The sequence below is a fragment of the Blastomyces dermatitidis genome (genome assembly GCF_000003525.1).
Source record: "Blastomyces dermatitidis ER-3 genomic scaffold supercont1.3, whole genome shotgun sequence".
NCBI classification, from domain to species: Eukaryota; Fungi; Ascomycota; class Eurotiomycetes; order Onygenales; family Ajellomycetaceae; genus Blastomyces; species Blastomyces dermatitidis.
The window spans coordinates 6,835,049-6,852,801 of record NW_025544776.1 but is presented as its reverse complement, the minus strand read 5'-3'; the positions used below and the strand labels follow the sequence as shown (position 1 = coordinate 6,852,801).

Genomic DNA, 17,753 nt, shown 5'->3' with positions numbered 1-17,753 from the left:
AATGAGCGGGCCGGAAAAATTTTGCCCGAGATCTTTTATTTTTTGCTCGCAGCTTGGGATGATGAGATCTTTACTTAAATACTTCTTATATTAAAATAAACACACCCTGAAACTATTACTTCGTATACATCAATAACCTCCAAAGAATGAAACATGAAATAAAATCCAGCCAATATACCCAAGGAGACAATACCACCTCCCAACCCAAGCCAGCCGCCGCAACAGCACCAACCAAACGCCAATCCCGACGGGAGATTTCAAAAGCAACGACTCCATAAAAGAGAAAACATAGAATACGCCATGGCCTTCCAATCAACCCCTCACCCGCTCCCCCCAACCACAATCCACCCCTCCCACACAAAAACCCACCGCATCTCCCCCTCCGCCGCCCACGACTTCCTCTCCGCCTACCTCGACCGCGCCGCCACAGACCCCAGCCTACAACCCGACTCCACCCTCTCCGGCCACGGCCCCGTTTCGGCAAACACAGGCTCCGCACCCAATCTCATCATCCACAACTTGAAGCGTGTCCAGGCCGGACTGGCTGGGGAGGTGCTGGGGAGGGATTTGACGTTTGCCAGGTTGGAGGGGCAAGGGGGCGGGGCGGTGTTTGCGTTGCAGTCGAGGGAGATTGGGGGAGATGGGGAGGATTGGAGTGGGGAGGGAATAGGGAGGGGAAGAGGGAAGAAGATGGTTGATGATGGATGGCAGGATCTGGAGAGTTATGAGCGGGAACAGGAGGTTGTGGATGCTGGGGATGGGGATGGGGAAGCTGAAGAGGGGGATCAAGCGCAGATGCCTGTGCCGATGGATGTTGGCGGTGGCTCTGGCGCTGGGCAAGGGATAGGGGCGATTGATAAGGAGGAGAGGAAGAGGAGGAAGAAGGAGAGGCGGAAGGAGGAAAAGAGGGCTAAATTTAAAACTACGACTACAGGGTGAGGAAGGTGTTGGGAAGTGTGGTTGGGAACTATTCTTCATGCTTTCTTTCGGCTGATGGGATGGAATACGTGGTCGAGTGGGAGAGAAAGAAATACTTTGAATCAGTGAAACGCATTATAACCTCTGGTAAGATTTCCCTAAAGTTCCTTAAAACAAACCAGGCCGAGAAAGAAAAAGAGAAAAGAAAAGAAAAGAAAAGAAAAGAAACTACCTAAATAACCCTACAATTTTGTTTTCTCCCCCCGCGTCCTTAATATAGTTTCCCAATGTCTAACCATCACTTTAGGAGAAAAAGTGTTGCGGGCTCATCTGTCCAGCTCCTTCACGGCTCCCGATCCGTAGCCTTGACTGGCTTCTCGCTGTCTTCTGATTTACCCTCGGTCACCTTTCCTCCACTCCAGCCGAGGGCTGCAAGTCTTTCCGTCAGAATTGGATGCGAATAATGGTAGCTGGCATACATCCAGTCTGCGTCCATGGTGGAAAGGTTCTGAATCTGGAGCTTGAGGAGGGACTTGGCGAGCTCGGTGGAGTATCCAAGGTTTACGGCAAAGGCATCTAGCAGATTTTTAATTGTTTTATCTCATGTAAACTACGGTTTGCGTTCGGGATATTTATGTGTTGGGGTTGTTGGGTTGAGGGTTTGCTTACCGGCTTCGAATTCGAATTTTCTGCTTAGAATGTTCATTAGGAGTTTAACCACGGCGTCCATTGGGGCGAGGGCGTCAGAGAATAGAATAAAGCCAATCATAATGGGCATCTCGTTGATAAATCCGAAGTCATGGTACAATGATTTGTTGTTCACAAAGGCGGAGAAAAGAGCAAAGATGTAGAACATATGGAACTATAAAAGATAACCTAGTTAGCCAACGACCTCACTTTATAAGACGTAGTAGCCGCTCCAACATACCTGTGCAATTCCAAAAAGCTTAGTGGTGTGGTTAAGACTCCAGTGGCCCAACTCATGCCCCAGAACCGCAACGACTTCCTCAGGCTCACTCTTCTCAATCAGAGTATCATAAATGACAATATGCTTCTTCCATGGAAGCCCATAGAAATAGGCATTGCTGTGAGCGCTCCTCTTACTACCATCAATGACATGCAGCTCCTTAAGCGGGAACTTGAGCTTTTTGGCCAGGTCCTCAACACCAGCCTTCAGTTTTCCGGGTTCCAGGGGGGTTAGCTTGTTGAACAACGGCAGAATGGCAATTGGGTAGATAGTGATAGCGAATAGCTGGACAAAGATGCCAAAGAGCCATAGATAATAGAAAAAGCTAGTGCCAGTTTTCTGGACGATTTTCAAGATAGCGCTGATGATCGGAACTCCAAGAACAATTCCCAAGAATTGCCCCTTGATCATATCCGTAACCCATAGTTTGAGAGTCTGCTTGTTGAAGCCGAATTTCTCCTCAATGACGAAAGTGCTGTAATACGAGATTGGCAAAGACAGGATCGTGGTGATGATGTTAAAGGTAAAGACGAAGGCCAAGGTATGAGATATTTCTCCGGTGAAACGTTCGGGCATGTAGCGGGTGAGGAAAAGACCGGTTACAGCCCACAGTTTTGGCAGGGCATCGTAGTAAATGATTGCGAGGTTCTGGATTTGGCCATAGAGACCCGACACGAAACCGAATTTGGCCTTTGCCCGTCCATATGCCTACAGTCAATGGGGGAAAAGATAAACGTGTTAGTCAATATATTAACGACCAACACATAGAGAACAAGCAGACGGTGACCCCCAGCATACCTGGCTCTTATCAAAGACAGATTGCGAAACCTCCTCCTCCAAAACCTTTGGAGGCTTCGTTTTTTGCAGGATCCCATACTGTCGTAACGAGAGGAATCCTTCAAGGATGAACTGGCCGACCGAAAAGCCCACGATCACCTTCTTCCAGGGGAAGAATGGGCGATCTAGCAACTGCGCGAGTTGCTATACAACGCATGTTCCTATCAGTATGGATGTCCATTAAGTGTGAGGCGAGACGGGCAACGAATTTGAAAGCGCACCTGAAGGATATTCATGGCCCAGTAATTCAGTCTACCCGAGATGGAAAAGAAAGCTGCTGCCAGTGGTGTGTTAATGGACTGGGCAGATGGCAGCAGGTAGCAGGCAGCAGGATGGATACGAGGTGCGTTGTTCAGGAGTTGGAGACGAGCTCGGTCTTTGTATAAATATAAATCCAGATTAGATGTTCTGCGGCAGAAAGTGCCAAGACCGAGTCCAGCCCATATGGTTCAAGCTGGCCTTCTGATAACCATATAACTACGCATTTAACTATGTCCCAAGGAATATAAACTCCAAAATAATATCAGTCATACGAAAAGTAATTGAATTAGTAACCAAGAATCCGTAGACAGGTATCTATCTATTCCTGAAAATGGAATAGCCAAAGCCAGCCGCGTTCTATTGTTCCCCCCGGACCTTGTTCTAGTTACCAGTAACTAGTCACTATCAATTCGCCATGTCGTGATCGTCACTCCCATCTTCACTCCCCGATCCCTCCTCTTCATCGTCTTCGTCTTCGTCTTCAGGCTCTTCAATTTTAAATTCCTCGAGCTTGAATCCATAGTCATCCTCGAAGTATTTCAGATCGTGCACCTCTAGCTTGTATCCAACACCTTCGAAACCCTTCCTGAGAGGCTGTAGGGATAGTCAGTCAAAATTCACATGTAAAACTTAGAAAAGTAAATAAATAAGAAATTGGAACAGGAGTTGATAAATGTATATCTATATCTCACCTCTTCAAGCACTCTCCCACAACAGACTATAATATCTGACTTGCTCGGTGTGAAAAGGGGCAATATAAAGTCCCTCAGAATCTCCTTGATCTCCTCAATGCCAATCTCTCTTATCTTCCGCAATAGCTTCTCCTGGTAGTCACTGGGCAATTCTCGGATGACCTGGCGGACAAAACTCGCCTGTGCGGTACTGGCCTGCGTCGGCTGCTCGTTGGCGTAATCTAGCACAATGCTGCTGATGGCGCCCTCGAGGGCCATATGTGGGTCGAACTGTGTGGCTCCAGACAAATGGTCTTCGACAATTTTCTTGCCCTCCTCAAACGCCCTGTGGACATTTGGGGATCGGTACACTTCTAGGTAGAGAAAACCGCTATCCACGTTGTGTATGAACCGGGCGCCGTAGGCCAGACCCGTCCCGCGGATAGCTACCCACAATGGGCCTTCCACCGCATTCATATAGGCCATGGTAACTAATAGCGCGGGAAGCTTGGGGTGATTGTAAGAGTCCAAACCCTTGGCGCTAGTGAGTAAAAAGGAGGAGTCGATGGTTGTCATCGGAACGATATGCGCGATTGTCCCGGGGTTTTTGGCCGCATCCGTAAGACGATCTCGCAGTTTTATGATCGGATTGAGTGGTTGAGTGACATCCAGTCGACGAACAAATGGTTCCCACGCTGAAGAAGGTTTGTGGAGCTGATCCATATCCGCAATGACGAAGATTCGGAAATTTTCGAATCGGAAAAGCTGCTTCCTGATCTCTTCCATTCTAGAAACAATGACTTCAGGGGTTTTCTCAAGTAGGCGTTTTGTACGCTTCAGATACAAGGCTTTAGTTAGAGGGGTCATGGCACGGGAGATTGATTCCTGGGTGTGCGTGACCATCGTGTGCACCGCATCTACCATACTGCTCCCACTGCGCTTGGCATCCGGAACATCAGAGAGCAGCCGGGTGGTGATAGCCTTTAGCCGTTCCACGTCGAATATGGATTCCCATGAAAGTTCGTTTATGTAGGAGATAATAGCATCATACTTGTCTGGCTCCGCTTGGAAACTAACTATGAGCATCTCAGGGTTATGATGCCCCATGTCCATACCATAGGAAATTGTGTCCTTTTCTAGTTCAACGACGACCTGTTCAAAGGGAACTTTTTCTCCATTTCGAAGAACTGGAAGGTGGAAATAAGCTTCCATGTACACAGCCAGAAGTGGGCGCAGTTCTGCTGGCACAGAAGTTGTTGAGATATTCAGGAAGACCTGGATGAAGTTGCTAGTGACGTGTTCAAAGTGAATGAACAAGGGCGAGTTCGACATGTCCATGTCGACGATTTTTTGGATTCGGTTATTAGGACGACCCGCACTTAGAGCAACTCCCGACTTTGCTGTTGTCGTCTTGATGAAAGGGATGGATTCCACCCCAGGAACTTTGAATTTGGCCAGTTCTCCCTGTGGTATCTCCTTGTCGTTTTCTGCTTTGGCCTCCTCCAACTTTTTCGCTAATTGCTTTAAACCTTCCTTTCCAAGAGCTTTCTGCCGTTCCTCGACTCTGGATAGTTCATCGGCTTTCAACTTAGCGGCAAGCTTGGAGGAAGGTACGCCCAGTACTGAAACATGAGGGGCGTCGGATATCCATTGCTTGATAAAATCGCGCCATTGTTTGTCGTGCCATTTTTCCAACTCATCGTACTCTTGAAGGCTTGCGACATGGCGAAGGGTAGAGCCATCTCTCTTGCCGAACAAGAAGTCGGTGATGACATAGCTTGCAAAAGGGTAAGACGAATTCTCAGTGGAAAATTTCCAGCCCCGGCGCTGCCTTCGCACGCACTCTTTCATATATTCCATATCAATCTCATTTTGCATGGCCTCATTTAACACCTCAAAGAAGCGACGCTCAACATGCCCAAGTTTTTCGGTGGCTACGCTAGTGAGGGTAAAACAGATTTCTGTTCGAGGCGTCTCCGATGTGGAATAATACACAGCGCTTGTGAGATGTTCTTTCTCCACAAGGGTATTCTCAAGGACTGTAGCAGAGGAGCCCGCAAGATAAAGAAGAGCCACATTAAGCGCGCCACCTATGGATGTTAGCCATAGCGTTTAAGAAGGGGTAGATAGCGAGAACACTTACTTAAGAGGATATCACTGCAATCTGGACCAAGAAATCGAATCTCAATCTCGCCGAAAGATTCATCCGCCTCGGGGAATTCCACCTTTTCCACAATAGACGTGTTTAGCGGAGGTATTGGCGGTGAGTCTATCCACGGCCTTCTGAAGGGGTCACTAGGGCTTGGAATCACATCGAGGACCGTATCCTCAAAATCATTTAGAATTTGCAGCATGTTATCATGGTCTACTTCTCCTGTAAGGATCAGGCAGAGGTTTTTCGGCTGATACATCTTCCTGTGGAAAGAACGGATACGTTCTGCCGTCAGAACCCGGAGTTGTTCCATCATTCCGCCGGTTTCATAACGGAAACCAATCCCTTCTGGATACAGAAGTCGTCGAGATTTCAGATCTATCAATTCAGATGGATTATTCTGCACGCCCTGCATTTCTGAATATACCACACCGGCATCATTGCCTGTGCCGTCAACATGATACACTTCAGTATAGCAGCCAGCGTCAGTTAAAGTGGGAGCAACAATATGCTCCAGGTAGACGGGCAGAATCTGTGAAAATCCAGCCCAGCCTGCAGTAAACAACGTGTACGCTGTGTGGTCCGTAGAAGTCCAGGCATTTGTTTGTGAATAGGCTCTAGTAGCAAGCTTATCAAGAAACCCTTTGTATTGATAGTTTCTAGATCCCATGAAGCAAAGATGCTCTAAAGTGTGAGGTGCACCAGAATCATCAAGAATCTCTGTGGCAAGAACAAAATGCCCCCAAACCTTTGGGCCTTTTCGATCAATAACGACCACCCTCATCCCTGTCCTTTCGGACTCATACTGGGTGAAGTTCTCGGGCGAATAGTCAGGCTTAAACCTTTGGAGGCGTCTAAAATAATTCTTTTTCTCAAAAGAAGGCATCTTGACTTCTGATAATAGGTTTCTGGAGTGAAGGTTGCTGTAATGATTCCGGGCGGGCAGTGGTTTCGAGCACTAGTAGCTGTCAGCGCGATCCTCGAAATGTGTCGACCATCATACGTATCAATATCACTAAACTTGATAGCAAAACATAACAAGGTATAGTATAGTAAATAATGACATTTTTTGTTCCGTTTTCAGCAGCAGGGGCATGCCATCAGGGAACGCGCAAACCCGCACCCACGTGTATCTCCAGAACAACGTAGGTAGCAGGGCAGATACAGTTTTGCAGAGGGAATTCCTAACATGTAGATAAGGATTCCAGCAGAGGGGTAGTAGTGCATGCCGGTGGCATAAGGTCAAACATCTTCTGGACGATAGTAAATAGAGGACTTGGAGGGGGGCGCATCCAACGATATAAAAATCGAATGGAGGGGTAAATTGGGTCCGATATTCCACGATAAAGACTCAACAACACTTCAATGACACTTTCTTCTATAAACTTACATTAACGATCGTACTCCAGAGAACCTTTCTAGTAAAGAGAGACACGGTGCCGTTCGTTCAGTTTGTGTAGGAGAGCCTCGGTGGAAATAGAGGGAGGGGGTTTACTGATAGAACCCCGGTCAGGTGAGAAAGCAGCGTATGAATCTGGTGTGTTGCCGCATACGCTTGAAAAGAGAGGACACCTCAATAATAAATTATTTGTTATTTGTTTGAAGCAAACAACTTCGAAACTGTAGCCTTGCAGATTTGATACTTTGCACAACAAGGCTCGCGAGAGGATTTTCTCCCGCTTCAAAGTCAAATCGCGGGCCGAAAGTCAAAGTGAGGACGGAAGTCTTGGCACCGCGGTGACGCTGAGCTGTCAACAACGATAAATAACCACTTTTCTTATCCTCTCTACTAAATTCCGCCGGAGTTGCCTATTATTGACATTTGGTCCGTAGTTGCGCCCTTGGTGATTTGCGCATCGGAGCTTCCAAGGTTCTAAGCCGGATACCAAAACCAGTTCCGCCATCAACCAGCAAAAACGACAGTTTCCAACAGCTTCACAATGGCCCCAAAGATCTCCGATGAGGATGTCTGTCTAGCTATATACAAGTTTCTGACCGACGGATCGTTCCCCGAGGCAGAAAGTATCGTTTCCGCGGAGTTTCCCTCTACCGCCGCTGCCAAAGAGCTCCGACATATAGCCAAATCTAGAGAGGAGGTTGAGGTAGAACCCACCATATGAACTCCCTAGAGTACAATTGGTTACCTGAGTCTTAATTCTAACTTCTCTCGTCTAGAATGAAATCTCTCTGCTTAGTCGAGACACCGCATCAGATGTGGATGGATGGATATCCCAGGCAAAGCAGCTCCATGAGGATATTGAGCGGTCAAGATCAACGGCGCGGGAAATCATTCGACAGCATGAAATTGGACAGCAGCTTCAAGGCCAGGTTACGGATGCTTCCAAGAAGGTTGAACTGTTGGAGAATGAGATTGCTTTCAACGAGGCTGTAACGAGGAAGCTGGAGGACATTCGAACCATCGACTATCGCATATCCTCTGCCCTGATGGCTATTGATCAGGACGGTCTGGAAACTGCTACTGGGCTTTTCGAAGAGATTGAGATGCTAATGAAAACCACCGATTTACCTCCGACCACTCCTGTCCTCCGTGTATTATCTGGAAATGTGGCAGGCTTGCGGACTGCCATAGCGACAACTGCGCTGCAAAAGTGGAATTCGTTGGTCAAGCTTGACTCTAAATTAGGCCTAATGACTGTTGTCACTGACGACTCTGGTGCGTCTATTATACCCCATTTGCTACTCTATTAACTGATTCTAGCTAACTTGGCTAAAAGAACCCTCTTCCAACCTAGGCAATGTCCTCAATGCCCTTACAAAGTTGGACATGCTGGACTCCATTGTAGATTCCTTATATAGGGATGTTTATTCTTATATCCTAGATCCAGTCCTCTTACCACCTGGGACGGAAGAAGCCTTCACTATCTCGTGTGATGGAAATTCGATTCAATTGCTCCCTCAACCTTCAATCACTCAGCCAACTGACATTTTCGATACCCTTACTCGTTTCTTAAGATATCTTGAGGAATGTCTACCAGCTACAATCAAAAATCCCCTGAATTCAAAGTTAGCTCCGCCGATGATTTCATCTCTCATTTCGAAGAAGTTGCTACCTTCCATACCCGCAGATGTTGATGGAATGAGGGAATTTCAGGTGATATTGGAGCATATCCATAAATTCCAACAAGCCTTAGATGGCCTTGGTTGCCCCGGATCGACTGAATTAACATCGTTTACACAACAAATACCCCGCATATGGCTCAATCAGCGACGAATCAAATCCTTGGATGAAGTCAGAGTTGCTTTATCCACTAGCTCGGGGGAGACACGTAAGGTAGAAAGGGTGGAAACAGAACAGGTGTCTCAGAAGGATAAAGTCTTTTCTGAAAATTCTGATGATTGGAATGCTGGATGGGCCAGTGATAACGAACAAAGCAATGACGCCGGTACTCAAAAACAGCCCGTCAACCAGGAGGATGATGATTTTAGCGCCTGGGGACTTGATGAGCCTGATACGCTAGAGTCAGAACAGCAGAATAAGCCGGCTGGCGGTGAAGGAGATGAGGATGAAGACGCTTGGGGCTGGGGCGATGAAGATGAGGGCGCAGACCCTCCCCCAGAGTCATCTGGTCATGCGGCTCAACCTGCAGCTCATGTAAATGGCGGTCATGGAGACGGAAAGGATTCCCCCCGTCGGGAGGTCACTTTAAGGGAATTTTATACCATTTCGAATATACCCGATGCGATCATGGGGATAATTCAAAGTCAAGTCTCAGATTCTGAAAAGCTCGCATCAGCAGAGTAAGTTGATCCAATTCCAATTCTAGAATTGGCCATGTTTCTAAATTATCCTGTCCAAAAGGTATTCGAATCTTCCAATCGCTTCGTCCGGCCCTGCTCTGCTCTCACTCCCGACTCTGGTCACTGCAATGTTCAAGGCCCTAGCACCGATGTTCTACTCTCAAAAATTCACCGGTGGCCAAATGTTCTTGTACAATGATAGCATGTATTTCGCGGAGCGACTACGGGAGCTGACGGAGGCACATAATCTTCCCCGATTAAAGTCCGATACTGAAACCCTCGAGAAGTTCGGTAGAATTGCCTACAGCAAAGAAATGCAGGCGCAACGCACAATATTGTCTGATCTGCTAGATGGAAGCCAGGGATTTGGCAGTTGTTCCGTACAACCCTACCTAGGAGAGTGTGAGAATGCAGTCAGCGCAACAGTCGATCGGATGCGACATCTTCATAAAGAATGGCAGTCCATCTTGTCGCCATCTGCACTTCTCCAATCCATAGGCTCTTTGCTCTCAACTGTCATAAACAAGATGATTCTCGATATCGAGGACTTGAGCGATATTTCAGACCCTGAATCACAACGGCTTGCAGAATTCTGTAACAAGATTTCTAAACTTGAGGATTTGTTCCTTCCGGAATCTAAATCCGGTCAAAATACGGTTGGTGAACAATCAGAAGCTGTACCGATGACGGCGGTATATGTCCCGAACTGGCTAAAGTTCCAATATCTGACTAACATTCTTGAGAGCTCATTGGCGGACATCAAATATCTGTGGACGGAGGGTGAATTGCAACTCGAGTTTTCTCCGGGGGAGGTAATAGACCTGATCAGGGCGCTCTTTGCGGATTCGGACCATCGGAGGAGAGCGATTGCTGATATTCGCAGGTCTTCGCGAACATCGGCATAAATATATCTAGGATAATGTATTCATTAATTAATCTACGGGATGGTTCAGTACATCAGACAAATTTTGTTTAAGCATACTATATTCTCCATTAACTTATTTTAATTATTTTCTATTTCACTTGTCTCATGGCAATTTAAGCGCATTCCCGGAATTTGCACACTTTGCCGTTCCGGCCACCGTAAAAAAAAACCCACACGAGCTCCCATAACCTGGCGGTTGTCCACGATAAACTAATTGAAGTATAACAACAGGTGCTAGAAATTCAGTCTTATTACAGATTCCTTCAAAATGGACGGAATGGAGGATAATTCCCTTGACGTCAGCGTCACCGCGACGGAGCCAGTCCAGAGGCAAGTCCGCCTCAAGCTCACTTCGCGACATGAAGATATTGCCCTTCCAGATAGTACTGGACCAATTCTTGTGCCTACTGGTAAGTTCTTGTTCGACATTTTAGGAGAGCATTTGTTAGATAGTACTATTTTGACTAATTTTGTGCATATTGTGATTTTGCTGTGTGAAAGGCCTACGAAGATATGCTCTATCGACCCTGGTGAACAACCTTCTGGGATCCGAAAAGCCCATTCCATTCGAGTTTTTAATAAACGGAACATACCTACGAACGTCTATTGACGAGTACCTAACGGCGAATGGCATATCGGCTGAAACGACACTCGACCTCGAGTATGTCCGCGCTCTAGTTCCTCCATTGCATGTCGCCTCGTTTCTTCACGATGACTGGGTCAGCGCCGTGGATGTCCTTTCCGCTACATCGAGCGCTGGAAGCGGGTCTCGAGTAAATGCAGGCCAGGAGAGGATCTTATCAGCAAGTTATGATGGGTTGCTGCGGATGTGGAATATGTCTTCGGAGACAATTGCCGTGTCTCCATCCGCGGGCGAAGGGGGACATACGGCTTCAATTAAGTGCGCGAGAATGGTCTCGCCAAACCAGATCATATCATCGGGCCTCGACCGTACAGTGCGACTGTGGAAATACGCTGAAAGCGAAGATGGATTTTCAGCAACGATCACCCCACAGCTAGAACTCTATGGACATAAAGGGAGCGTTGATTCAGTAGCTGTACACGCTAAATCAAACCGTATCCTTTCCGCCTCAGCAGATCATTCGGTAGGACTCTGGTCGACGAAAAAATCAGACAGTCCAGCTGCTCCTGAAAATCTACTTCCATCAAGTGCAGTCCGAAGCTCGAAGAGACGGAAGTTAAATTCATCCGTCTCCGTTCCGCAGCGTGGACCGCTCGCATTGCTGAAATCGCATACCGCACCCGTCTCCGCTGCAATATTCGATGCGAAGGACTCCACCGTCGGCTACTCTACGTCGTGGGACCATTCGCTGCGCACCTGGGACCTTGTCACGAACGCACTAGTCGACACACGTACCGCCTCCCACTCCCTGCTATCAGTCGCACACATGGCTGAACTCAGCCTTCTGGCCGCAGGGACCTCCGCGAGACATATCACACTAATAGATCCGCGCGCATCAGCGACGACGGTCTCAGCACTAACGCTGAGAGGCCATACAAATGCTGTTGTTTGTCTGGCTCGTGATCCTGATAGTACCTATGGATTGATTAGTGGCAGTCACGACGGGACATGTCGGATATGGGATGTGCGGTCGACCAGGACGGATAAAGATGGAGTTATGGGCGAAAGCATCTATTCGATTCCTAGGAAGAGCGCGGAGGGTGTTGGGAAACGCGTTGGTGGGGAAGGCGTTAAGGTCTTTGATGTCTGCTGGGATAAATCTGTGGGGATTGTCAGTGGTGGGGAGGATAAGATGATACAGATTAATAGGGGAGAAGGGGTTATGCCGAACGAAGACAGTGCTAGATAGTTTTCTTGCATGGTGGTTGTTAAGAAAAGGACTGGGAAATGAGGATGGAAATTTTACGTGTTGCATATTTGCTTTTAAAAGATTTTATCTATTGCGTTGTTCGCGAAAGCGCTCGTTGCCATCTGTTTACTTCACAAATGCCTCTAGATACATAGAAAGATATCATTAATTACCAGAAAATAATTTCTTTTACATTCCCAAGTCTATGTTGTAGTATACAGTACAAAAATAAACGCCATTTGCAAGACCCAGGTAACATACAATATATCCAAATGAAAAGAGAGAAACACCATACGGCTCGCTACCTGGGCCCCTTGAGTCCAAGTCTTCGGTCCAACTTGTTGAGTTTGATCGCCGTTTTGATCTATAAGGTCAACGTTAGTAAAGGATATACAGCTCATGCCCTCAAAGAGGTATTTGCATTGGAAATGCTCTCCCAAGGAGAATAAGACCGTGTGGGAGAAAAATCAAAGTCCGTACCTGTGACCTCGTATTCTGTCCGCGAACCGGCAAGCCGAGCGCATGCCGTCTACCCCTAGTCGTGCCAGTATCCCTCAAGCGTCGAATGTCATCCAAGATCTGCCGTCTCAGGTCGTTTTCAATCTTCATTTCCGAAAGTGCCGCTGTCAAGCTGAGGACCTGCTTGTTTGCCAGATCGCCGATTTTCGCCGTCTCGTGCACGTAGAAGCGGGCCATGATTTTGTTGCATGTCAGCGGGCCAATGCCGAAGAAGGATTGGAGAGCTTGCTGTTCGTTTACTCGCGTTAGATAAAGGGGACTTTTAATAACTTCTTTTTTCTTTTTCTGGACTGTTGCCTTTTTCAGGTGGTTATGGGGCAGGGCATTGGGGGGTTGGATTGCTTGCCTTGACGAGCTGTCGCTCGGGGAAGTTGATGCCGAGAATAAAGACCTTTTGAAAAGATGTTAGCGGGGATCGCAGTGGGCAATTTAGATGGTGCGATAAAGACATGGGTGCGATGCTATTTGCTCACCATTTTGGCTACCAGCAAATCTGCTTGTCCTTGGTGTGGATGCCGGCAAGCACAATTGGATCCGGGATGTTTCGTTCGTGATAATGAGGGTTTGATGGGACATTAACTTGATGCACGGAACAATGTTACTCCGCTAGGCGCCCTCTCGGCCAAGCTACTACAGAGATGCAAGCTGGCCTCGAGCTGATTCTCCCATCCACACCAGGCTTTGCCCTCTAAAACCTATTTTGTTATACAGCTGTGCCTGTATACCTGCAGCCATGGCGTCCTTGAAGCGGATTTTCGTTCTTGCGTCCCTAGTCTTGGTGGGCATCTTTCTCTTCCTGGGGAAGAGTGTAGAAGCCAAAGGCCCCAAGATAACCAATAAGGTGTGTTTACGATGTACTCCTTCTGCGGTTGAGGAGGTCCTAATTGCTTGAATATAGGTTTATTTCGATATCCAACATGGAGATAAGCCTATTGGGCGCATTGTAATAGGACTTTATGGGAAAACAGTCCCGAAGGTAAGCAGAACATAACCCCTTGTTTTTGTACTTCTTGTCTTGATAGATACAACCATGGGCTTCACTAACATCTAAATTTGATGTATGATAGACCGTAGAAAATTTCCGGTAGGGAACATATACACCTTACTGTCAATACTGAAACTCCAATAAAGCTAACCGTACCCTGCAGCGCGTTGGCCACCGGTGAGAAGGGATTCGGTTATGAGGGCTCTACTTTCCACCGAGTTATCAAGGACTTCATGATCCAGGGTGGTGATTTCACAAAGGGTGATGGTGAGTAGAGATGACTTCTCTAGAAATAGTGAACATTGGAGTTTGTGTATCCATACTAATAATTGGCAAAAAGGCACCGGCGGCCAGTCCATCTACGGCGAGAAATTCGCTGATGAGAACTTCAAGCTGCGACACACCAAGAAGGGTCTTCTGAGTACGTCAAACTACCCCACGCCATGACCCGGAACGAGAAGTCTTTCGTGTACATTATCGATTAACGTATATGCTTTTAGGTATGGCTAATGCCGGAAAGGACACCAACGGTTCTCAATTCTTCATCACAACCGCAATCACTAGGTATTTGTCTCCCCGATAAATCCCATGAATCAGGTACATATACTTACATTCCTACGCCGCAGCTGGCTCGATGGCCGCCACGTCGTTTTCGGCGAGGTTCTCGAGGGCTACGATATCGTTGACAAGATCCAAAATGTTGACAAGGCGCCTGGTGATCGACCCAACGAGGCCGTGAAGATCGTCAAGAGCGGCGAATTAGACATGCCCAAAGAGCAAGGTACTGGACATGATGAGGTCTAAACCTTATGATCTGTTTGACAAACGAGAAATTCAAAAAAATAAAAAAAGACGTCTAAATGCCCCGAAATACAATGTCTCTCCCTGCTTTGTCGTTGTGTGCTATGTATCGCTGTTCCAGCGCAAGCAGATATCATGTTAGTTACTGTTAGTTTCTATATATGCATTCGCTGATGCTCTGGTTCTTTTTCCCAACTCGTCTATCAAGGCCGTCGTGGACCCATTCCACAATTCATCGAGAACCTGAGAAAACAAACCTAATGGCTGAGAGGACATCTTTGGAGGGGTGTTTCGACGGAGAAAACGGAGGATGAATGTTTCGAAGAGGCCTCGCCTCACATTCACTTTGCAACCCGTTGAGCCCCGCTCACTTCACCAGTATCAAGCGTAAGCGGTGTATTTCGATCGAATGATGGGGAAATGTAGCCGAAATATTGAAGGGTGGCAGCAAGTTTGAGTTGTGTTTCTAACTGGCTGTCAGGTCGAAGGAGGCCCCTTTATCTCGAGGCAGTGAGATTTGTTTATGAATCTCTTTCTTCGAGCTCACAGCATAATATCCTCCGGTAGACTGAGCAGGTTGCCCAAATATTATTCCCCCCTTGGAGTCCTAGCTTCCCAGATCCCTACAGAATGCATCATAACCTTCGCGCCTCTACCCAATGTCGGATGTTGCTTGCCATGATTTTGTCTATCGCCGGCGCCCCCAATCCTGTCCCACTCACTGACAACAGCCTACAAAGATGAGACGCTCCTAGCGTGAGGCTTGCAATCAGTCCAAATCAAATTACCTTCTCGAGGCTCCGGCCTGTGTTAATTTAACTGATGATTAAAATGTTATTTTTCCTTTCTTTAGTAATTTGGGCTGTGGTTTCTCGTGTTCAGGAAGTTACATTTATATTTCACTTTTCGAAGAAGTCCACTGCCGGACGGTGCGAGGAATGCTGAGGCCTTTAAGGGGTAAATTCCTGCGAACAAGTCCCTGGATTGTGTTCAACGATCCCATGGTGTTGAAGGCGTGCAGGATATAGGAGCCTCCTCCAAGTAGTCAAGTAGTGCTACTCCACCCGTCTTGTGGGATTATGCCTCTGGCAATCTATTTCACTCTGGCCTCCTGAAAGATGAGAGGGCCGTGATTCGCCTGCTCGCAGAACATCCTCATCCAATTATCGAATCTCACAGGTGTGGTAGGGCTAGGGCCTCGATTTGAGAAGAGAGGATGTCTATTGGAATATATTCAAAAACATTCTGTGAACAAATATATATATTTTTTATCTCTATGCCCACCGCATCGTGATCCCATATTCCCGTGCTCTCCATCCAGAAGATGGAATACTCTTACCGCAAATCTAACACCATCCAACTCCCTCTGAAAACGACATAGGCCGCTGGGTTGGGAGATCAGACAATAACATCACATTCAAGCCAAGGGGACAGCCCACCTAGACAAATACCTCGGCTGACAAAAGGAGCAAAGGCCCCAGAAACCTTTCGCATTAATAGTTGACAGGAACTGACTGGCTGTACAAGTGACGGGACCCGGCAGCATCCAAGAGGTATGGAATACTATTAATCCGTGGAGCACCGACGGCTTGGTTCAAATCAGCCCCCCTTCCAAGCAGCCCTATATTCGGGCTTTTCTGAGGCGCATTATATATCCAGCCTGTTTAATTCTCCGACATAAACCGTATTGTTTGTGTCATTGCTTGCTAACTACCTATAATAGATATAGGGATGGACATGTACGTTCGCGGCGAATACCATCCATCTTTTGACATATACGTGTCACCAGAGAATGTCGTGGCGGCAAAGCTATAGAGGACGCTGGACATAATTTTTTTTACAGGCTCTGAAGGGAAATTTGGACCTTAGTTCGAATAATGCATAATGCTCTCTCGTATGTATATAAGGCCACTATGAAGCCTACCCAAAATGACACTTATTGCATTCTCATATGAATGGGGGAGAAAAAAAGAAAAAAAAACCATATATTTTGAAAATATGAGTTCCACTGGAGAACCATATGACGCAAGAGCCTATGCGCAGCTCATTATTGCTCCATGCATCGCATACCAAACTCGGCCTATCTACATACTGTCGCCTGTGTATCTTCTAAGGTACGTTACCGTACGGAATACATAAATGCCAAAGGGGTGAGCAAATAAAATAAATAAATGAATAAAGGTTCTAGAGCCTCGTGCTATACATCCATATATGTACATGTACTATACAGAGTACAGCAGCTTCTACTTCGTCCCCGGCTACTCACAAAAATTCCCCTAACACAGAGTTTCAATTTCAAGCATAAGTCAGGAACCAAAGGTAAAGAGAAAAACAAGAGGGTTAGATGCCAATCTCACCCGGTTTTTGGGGCTCCAAATTGTGAATAACTGCCTGCTTAAAAGGTGACCCTACCCATGGTTGTCTTGTGCTTGGTCTCTATGCCATATGCATGCCGATGCGATGCCACGCCGGGACATGATCAGGTTCGTCTCCTTCTTTTCCTCCATGACATTTCAATTGCAATAGGTATTTTCTTCATCGTTAATCCAAGTAGCAGGACAGGAGTCACAGATTTTGCTGGAGAAAAAGGGTTTGTTTCGCAAATGAACAAACGCAGCCACCCGCTCGACCTTAACGGGCCCATGCCTTTTTGTTGCATTTTTCGACTCACTCACACATATAAGACACAACACACAACACTGTCCAACAGAGCCATTGCACCCTGGAGGAGACTCGAATTGCTTAACTCTGCTACGGCTGGCGCAAGCGTGGATCTCACAGAGAAGGAGGCAAGGGAAAAATAAAAATGCAAGGCAACTCGTCCCAATGCAAGTCGCCTCGTTGCCACGGGTATTGAATATGCGCTTCCCCTCGCCCTGGTTCCCATCAATTCCACAGTTGTGCATAAAGTTGACGTACCGTACATGTCTTGTACGTGCAGTGGTACATTATTAGGGAACAACGTAACAAAGACGTAGAAGACGTAGTCGGGGATACTTTTATTTCCCTTTTTGGTCGTTCGTAGCGCAAAGATGGAGAAGAGAAAGAAAGACAGGAGCAGAAAGACGAGGAGGCGGGAATGAACTGGCAAAAGGAAGAATATCGTGCAATTGGCTGTAGTTAGTC

General features: G+C 47.0%; 7 protein-coding genes across 7 annotated transcripts; 4 read left to right on the top strand and 3 right to left on the bottom strand.

Moving 5' to 3' along the window:
• Positions 1 to 62: 62 nt before the first annotated feature.
• On the top strand, positions 63 to 1,929 carry BDCG_03735 (uncharacterized protein). The gene is made up of 2 exons (XM_045419390.1): positions 63 to 1,065; positions 1,226 to 1,929. Exon 1 carries the CDS (start codon positions 301 to 303, stop codon positions 937 to 939), a length of 639 nt encoding a protein of 212 aa, XP_045275708.1. The 5' UTR covers positions 63 to 300; the 3' UTR covers positions 940 to 1,065; positions 1,226 to 1,929.
• BDCG_03734 (STE24 endopeptidase) lies at positions 1,262 to 2,958 on the bottom strand (the record flags this gene model as incomplete). Its single annotated transcript, XM_045419389.1, has 5 exons — positions 1,262 to 1,494; positions 1,588 to 1,780; positions 1,847 to 2,593; positions 2,684 to 2,866; positions 2,944 to 2,958. 5 exons carry the CDS (start codon positions 2,956 to 2,958, stop codon positions 1,262 to 1,264), a joined length of 1,371 nt encoding a protein of 456 aa, XP_045275707.1.
• A 430-nt stretch (positions 2,959 to 3,388) lies between these two features.
• On the bottom strand, positions 3,389 to 6,692 carry BDCG_03733 (zinc metalloprotease; the record flags this gene model as incomplete). The annotated part of the gene is made up of 3 exons (XM_045419388.1): positions 3,389 to 3,577; positions 3,676 to 5,744; positions 5,798 to 6,692. The coding sequence occupies 3 exons, from the start codon at positions 6,690 to 6,692 to the stop codon at positions 3,389 to 3,391; spliced, it is 3,153 nt and encodes a 1,050-aa protein (XP_045275706.1).
• Positions 6,693 to 7,399: 707 nt separating this feature from the next.
• On the top strand, positions 7,400 to 10,660 carry BDCG_03732 (uncharacterized protein). The gene is made up of 4 exons (XM_045419387.1): positions 7,400 to 7,908; positions 7,982 to 8,480; positions 8,542 to 9,565; positions 9,627 to 10,660. Exons 1-4 carry the CDS (start codon positions 7,747 to 7,749, stop codon positions 10,468 to 10,470), a joined length of 2,529 nt encoding a protein of 842 aa, XP_045275705.1. The 5' UTR covers positions 7,400 to 7,746; the 3' UTR covers positions 10,471 to 10,660.
• A 5-nt stretch (positions 10,661 to 10,665) lies between these two features.
• BDCG_03731 (ribosome biogenesis protein YTM1) lies at positions 10,666 to 12,523 on the top strand. Its single transcript, XM_045419386.1, has 2 exons — positions 10,666 to 10,900; positions 10,992 to 12,523. Exons 1-2 carry the CDS (start codon positions 10,759 to 10,761, stop codon positions 12,320 to 12,322), a joined length of 1,473 nt encoding a protein of 490 aa, XP_045275704.1. The 5' UTR covers positions 10,666 to 10,758; the 3' UTR covers positions 12,323 to 12,523.
• BDCG_03730 (30S ribosomal protein S13) lies at positions 12,247 to 13,394 on the bottom strand. Its single transcript, XM_045419385.1, has 4 exons — positions 13,315 to 13,394; positions 13,188 to 13,232; positions 12,803 to 13,069; positions 12,247 to 12,686 (listed from the first exon to the last, which is right to left on the bottom strand). The coding sequence occupies exons 1-4, from the start codon at positions 13,315 to 13,317 to the stop codon at positions 12,624 to 12,626; spliced, it is 378 nt and encodes a 125-aa protein (XP_045275703.1). The 5' UTR covers positions 13,318 to 13,394; the 3' UTR covers positions 12,247 to 12,623.
• Positions 13,395 to 13,424: 30 nt separating this feature from the next.
• On the top strand, positions 13,425 to 16,822 carry BDCG_03729 (peptidyl-prolyl cis-trans isomerase B). Its single transcript, XM_045419384.1, has 8 exons — positions 13,425 to 13,682; positions 13,740 to 13,817; positions 13,909 to 13,925; positions 13,990 to 14,093; positions 14,167 to 14,247; positions 14,327 to 14,390; positions 14,453 to 16,180; positions 16,351 to 16,822. Exons 1-7 carry the CDS (start codon positions 13,575 to 13,577, stop codon positions 14,628 to 14,630), a joined length of 630 nt encoding a protein of 209 aa, XP_045275702.1. The 5' UTR covers positions 13,425 to 13,574; the 3' UTR covers positions 14,631 to 16,180; positions 16,351 to 16,822.
• The last annotated feature ends 931 nt before the right edge of the window (positions 16,823 to 17,753 follow it).